This window comes from Mauremys mutica, chromosome 12, assembly GCF_020497125.1.
Source record: "Mauremys mutica isolate MM-2020 ecotype Southern chromosome 12, ASM2049712v1, whole genome shotgun sequence".
Classification (NCBI taxonomy): Eukaryota; Metazoa; Chordata; order Testudines; family Geoemydidae; genus Mauremys; species Mauremys mutica.
In genome coordinates, this window is record NC_059083.1 from 75,648,759 (window position 1) to 75,654,758 (window position 6,000).

The 6,000-nt window shown below is 36.5% G+C and overlaps 1 protein-coding gene across 3 annotated transcripts in view; it reads left to right on the top strand.

The window, feature by feature from the left end:
- The window catches only part of HELZ (helicase with zinc finger), a 137,263-nt gene extending 131,546 nt beyond the window's left edge, over positions 1-5,717 (top strand). For all 3 annotated transcript variants that reach the window (XM_044982944.1, XM_044982945.1, XM_044982946.1), the window contains one exon: positions 2,955-5,717. In XM_044982944.1, coding sequence (XP_044838879.1) covers positions 2,955-3,286 — 332 coding nt within the window. In that variant the 3' untranslated portion in view covers positions 3,287-5,717. The remainder of the gene's footprint in view (positions 1-2,954) is intronic.
- The last annotated feature ends 283 nt before the right edge of the window (positions 5,718-6,000 follow it).

Genomic DNA, 6,000 nt, shown 5'->3' on the forward strand with positions numbered 1-6,000 from the left:
GACTGATTTAGCATGGACACCGAACTAGTTTTTTCACTGCTTGAGGTGATCACTCCAGAACGGAGCTGGGGCAGCGTTCGGGAATCTTACTCTGCTACTTTGCAAATAACAAGTCTGCCAGTATGGCACCTTTTCTCCACACTTACTTCACATAAAAAACAAGCTCTCTTTAATACTGATAAAACTTTTTTTTTTAATGTACCTGAACTTTCCATTTAAGTATTAACAACTCTTATTGATAGCCATTGTATATTATCTTTAAAAGACCTATTTGTATTTGGTCAGCTTCTTAAAACCAACAGTGTCACACAGTTTCTGCTTCCCTTCAGTTTCATGGTGCACTAGTTACTAAGGTGTTTTAAATTAATGGCATATGTACAAAAAAAAAAGTCAGCAGAGAGTGAACGAAAAAAACTCATACTGCAGTGCTTTAGAATTACTTTCCTCTCATGCATTTTACGTTTTCAGAGTGCTAAAATATTGATATTCCAAAACAGTATTGGAAATATTATACCATCTGTTACTGCAGCATTGTTGTGCTTTTGCATGTTTAGGGCACATCCTTTAAAATGTTCATATTCCTTTTTGCACTGGAAAAATAAGGTACCAAGTTCACTGTATTCTCTCTTACCACGGTGGCATCCAGATCTGATGTTGCTCTAGGCTTTTTGGTTTGCTGATGCAATGGAAGCTCTGAAATTCCCTCTAGACTATGTTGGGATCAATATGTATCACATTTCATTGATTTCGTGTAACCGTTGAGAGTAAGGCTCTAAACAAAATCCTGAAAGGAAATAGAGATCTATAAAATGTACCTTACATATCTATTGCTACCAGCTGATAAATCCTAAGGCCAGTTGGGCAAGTTAGACTAGCATCAGTATTTGATACAAACATGTTTCCATCCTTGGGCATGGAAGCCATTTTTATGAATGGATGAATGAAAATAAATAAATACACACACACATAAATTTGTCATGTGTAACATCTAATGCAACAAAACGCAATCCACTTTTGAGGTCTTCTAAGTTTTTCTATGTTTATAGTTTTGCAGGCCTAGTAATTCTAGTCCAATCTTAACTCTCCATTGTGGTACTAGTGGTTAGTGATTAGGCTGTTTGAGAGGCTTGACCTACATTCTGCTGAATGTGACCCTTTTTTTATAGACTTAGCATAGGTTAAGTTATCAGTGGTATTTATTACGTATTTCTTTCTGCATTGGGTGCCTCATTTACAGTTCCTTCTCACCTGGGGCCCTCATACAAGTCATCTGGCCTCTCTTTAATCTTACATTACTTTCTCTTTGTAAGCTTAGTTACCCTGTCTGTCCTGTCTGTTCTGTCTTTCTGTCAAACTTTCTGTTAAAAACACACACACACAAGAGGTGTCTGTGTGCAGTGGTGTTTTTGTATACTCAACTCATGAAATTAACATTTAATTTTTAAAGAAGGAAACAATTACAAAATATGCCCACCGCCCATCACCGGCATTATTTTAGATTTCATTTATATCATTATCCTCCAAATAAAAGGCTGAGTTTTCTTAGCTCCTGGAAAACAGCAGCTGAATTCCCCAGCTGAAAGTAAGATACTTCATTAGGATTCAGAAAATTCACTTGAAAGCAGTTTCATACTCGTTGCTTTAAAGCAGTTTTCTTATAGTTGCAGGAGGAGTTAAATATGGAGTTAGAACATATCAATTAACAAGAGTGCATTCAGTCTAAAACAGCAATAATTAGTTGGGTTGCATCAGAAGTCAGAGTTTCAGTTTGTGAATGTGTTATGTACAGTGCTGTCAATTTTAATTTTAGCCTGTTTAAGCTATGAAATGAGAAGGAAAGTGAAATATACTCCCCACCCTGGGAGATCTGTCTCATTGGATAAAGAGCGTTTGAATTAGCATAGGCCCGAACATGAAGCATCTTTTCTCTAATGGGTCAGCTAGTTCACCCTGTGCATCATGGCAGGATCAGTGTGAATAGGATGAATAGAATGTCTCTCCTGATAGAAGATGGGTGACTCGTTCAGTCCTGAATGTCTCTCCTATTGATTTCACAGCTTCTCCTTCCTTAGCAGATTGTTGCCTTGCCTACCTGTTCTTATAATCGTTTTTCCTAATAGTTAACCCAGGCTTTCTCTCCTACATATAAAACTGATTGGGAAACGTGTTTGACCTTATAAGGTAACATTATTGGACTAATGTGAAATGTGTCTTGTGGCACACAAATAAATGCATCCTCCCTTGGTATGTAAGAGCCAAGGCATTCTGACCTTATAGCACAGAATTAAGTTTACTGACAATGTAATCAGCTTTTCCTGATGATATAGAAGCTATGGCCTTAACATGGATTGTATCATATACCTCTGGGTGATAGCTCTTGAGAACATAAGAATAGCCAACCTGGGTCAGACCAAAGGTCCATTCAGCCCAGTATCCTGTCTACCGACAGTGGCCAATGCCAGGTGCTTCAGAGAAAGTGAACCTAACAAGTAATGATCAAGTGATCTCTCTCCTGCCATCCATCACACTAGACCTGTGTACAGCAAGATTAGGAATTTGGTTTCCTTTTGACTGAAGATAAAAGCACTACCTGTTCGGGTGCATAATCTGTAGGGTCTAAATCCTTACATTCCCACTCAGTTTTTACTCCGTCCTTACTCCCAATGGGATTAGTCCCTCTGTCTCCTATAGATGTGGATGTAATGAGGCTTATATGGGTTTATTTGCTTGTACAAAAGAGAGGACTAAGGAAAAAATAGTCTGAAGCTAGAATCATTTGAAAAGAGGCCCTGACGAAATCTAATATTGATCTCAAACCTTCTGTCATTTTAACTTAATATTAAGATTCTGCAGTATCTGGATGTCAGTTTATCATTTTGTACGAGGGCATCAGCAAATGGATTTCACTTACGAAGGCTATTTAGTTAAACCGGCTTTATTTGTTCTGTTTTCAGCTCCACCGAAGACAGTCAAACCCCCAGAGGATCACCTGAAAGCCGAAAACATACAGCTGTCCAATTCCTTCAACTATAACGTGCTTCAGCATCTCGGCCAGTTCCCACCCCTCATGCCCAACAAGCAGATCGTCGAATCAAACAGCAACAGCCAGCAGAATGCTGGCGGGAACAAGCCTGCCATGTCCTACGCAAGTGCTCTGCGGGCTCCGCCAAAGCCCAAACCTCCTCCTGAGCAGGCAAAAAAGAATAGTGACCCTTTGTCTTTGTTTCAGGAACTTAGCCTAGGTAGTTCATCAGGTAGCAATGGCTTTTACTCCTATTTTAAATAATCAGATTATTTTTTTTAGAGAGAATTTAATTTCTATTTGTGTCAGTAGATCTAAGATAGTTGGGGCTTCACCTGTAGTTGCAACTATTCCCTTTGTTTATATTAGTAAATATATCCTCACTTAATTGCTTTGCTGCTAGACTTGCAACTAATTTTTTAATTATATTCCATTATTTTGCATTTTTTGATGTGGCCCAGAATTTTGAAAGCTTTTATGTAGAACATACACACACACACAAACACATTATTTTTTAATTTGTGTAATGTTACCAATGTGTTGCATTAAGCTAGCAGCTAAGAGGTTAACTGTGCAACTTTAAAAAAAAAAAAAATAAAAAAAAAGTTTGTCTAAATTGTATTTAAAAAGAAATTGTAAGTAGCAATTACATTTATTCAATAACATTAGCATACTGTGCTGGGTTTCTGTACCAGAAATGGCCAGTTAATGTAAAAATGTATGTTATTTCTGCTTAAATTCATTTAATTTTTTTTTTTTAAATAAAGGTGCAGCATCTTATAAATACTTTCAGTTTTATCAGCTTTTTTGTGAAGGGATGCTGCATTCTGAGACTTTTATAGTTTTAGATTCTGTATGATGTGGTATTGTATTCTCCATCCACTGTAGGGTAAAGTAAAGGCATTCTTTGCAGACACTTGCCATTGTTTGGAAACATTCAGATAAAAAGCATTGGTATACTTAAAAAAATGCTCTACATTTTATTTTTGGACAAGCTACTAATTTAAGCTTGTTTGAAAGGTTAATTTGATAGGTTTTTTAAATGAATCATGAAGCTGAAAATGAATTTTTAGGTATGTTGGTGCTTAGTAGATTTAATAACTATTTTAAAAAAAAAGCGTGAATTTAGTAAAATACTTGGTTTTTTGTTTTTTTTCCACTATGCATGTGTAAATGTTTGTAATCTGGCTTTTTTCTCCCCTTCGCCAGTGGTATAAAGATAAATAATTGTGCCGCTTTGAGGTTTTTTTGTTTTGTTTATTTTTTTTTCTGGGTTTTTTTTTCTTCTTCCAGTAAAACTTTTGGTACATTATTTGATGTTTACATTAAAATGTGACATTATACAAAGAAATTCAAATATTTTGCTAACTGTTTTGTTTGAGGAACATCATTAAAGAAGAGATTTAATGTTTGTCAAAGCTGTATCCAAATTTATCTAAATCTTCTTTGGGACTAAAATGATCTCCAGCTTGTTTATCTATATGAGTTCTACTCAAGATCTCCACAAACCTAGTCCTTTAGGACAACATATAGAAAGAGAATTCTACAGCGGGTGTAAAGATGAAAGAGAAATCTTTGGACAAAAGCTCTAAGGATAAAATTTATCCGTTAGGAATTCTGGTCTTGCACATTGTTCATAATTTTGAAATGGAAGGGGTGTATCTTTATAGCTTCTCCGGAGGTGGTAGTCCGCCTTCTACACTTCAAGTGATCTCTTTAAATCTGGGACATAATTGATTTTTCACAAGACTGGGATTGATTTCTTTACAGTATTCCTCCATTAGGTGTCAGAATTACAATTTCAGAGTTGTGGGGGGGCTTTAACTTCGTGTTTCTCATTGGAATTGCGCATCTTTTCTTCCACCGCCTACTTGGAAAGCATAAGGGTTAATTCCAGACTTTCACAGCTGTCAGTGAGAGACTGTGCTGATGAGCAGTGCTTGCTGCTGTATTCAATCAGATTTTTGTTCTGGTTTTAATAAATTTATTTGTGTTTGTCTTTGGGTTGTAAGCTGTGGGTCTTTACATAAAAAGACTCATTTAAATTCAATACACCACAGAGGTTTGAATGGTTACTGTAAATCTTTGCTGAGTTCGGGGTTCAGAAATTTAGCTGAAAATCTCCTTTTCCTGCTTTAAAGAAGAACATGCATAACTAGTTAATCTGTGTCTTACTATTTAAAACCAAACAAAAGATGTCAGGGGACGGATGGAAAGACACTTCCAAATACTGCTTAGCAATTTGATGTATAGCACCAGATCAAGAGGATCCAAAATGAGATGGGGCCAAATTCTGTGACCCTTAATCAAGCAAAACTGCCATTGACTTCGTTGGGCATTTGCACAGTTGAGGACTGCAGAAATAGATAGGTTCATGGGAATTTACAAGGGCCAGCTCCTCAGCTTGGTGGAAATCATCAATAGATCCATGTATTTCAGTGGAGCTAAACCAGTTGACACTAGCTGAACAGCTGGCTGACAAGGTCTGGGAGAAAATCTGAATGTCCTGTGGAGAGTTCCTGGTAATATGCAAGAGACTATGACAAAAAGTTAGATGGGGTTCAAATGCACTTCACTTTGCCGAGTTGGCACTGTCGGTTCAGGGGTCTCAAAGTCACTCGTTTATATGGAGCAATCTTTTGATTCTGTTTACCATATTTGAATATTTAACTAATAAACAGCACTTTTTAATTGACTGCTATCTGTGAAATAGTTAAGGAGAAGGTGTTTTCATCTCACCACATTTATTAAATCTGTCACACTGATATTATAAGTACAGTAGCAGCATTCTACAATCATATACTGTTTTGGTTAATTTGTTTCGTTGTTTCTTTAAGTCCACGAGCAAGATCTTTTGGATGATAATTTATAAAAATCCACTGTGTCATATGCAAATGTTTAGGGTGAGCCAAATGTTCTCCACCACTTGAGAAATTTTTCAGGTGCTTTTTCCCAAAAAAAGATTTGTTTTAAAATGG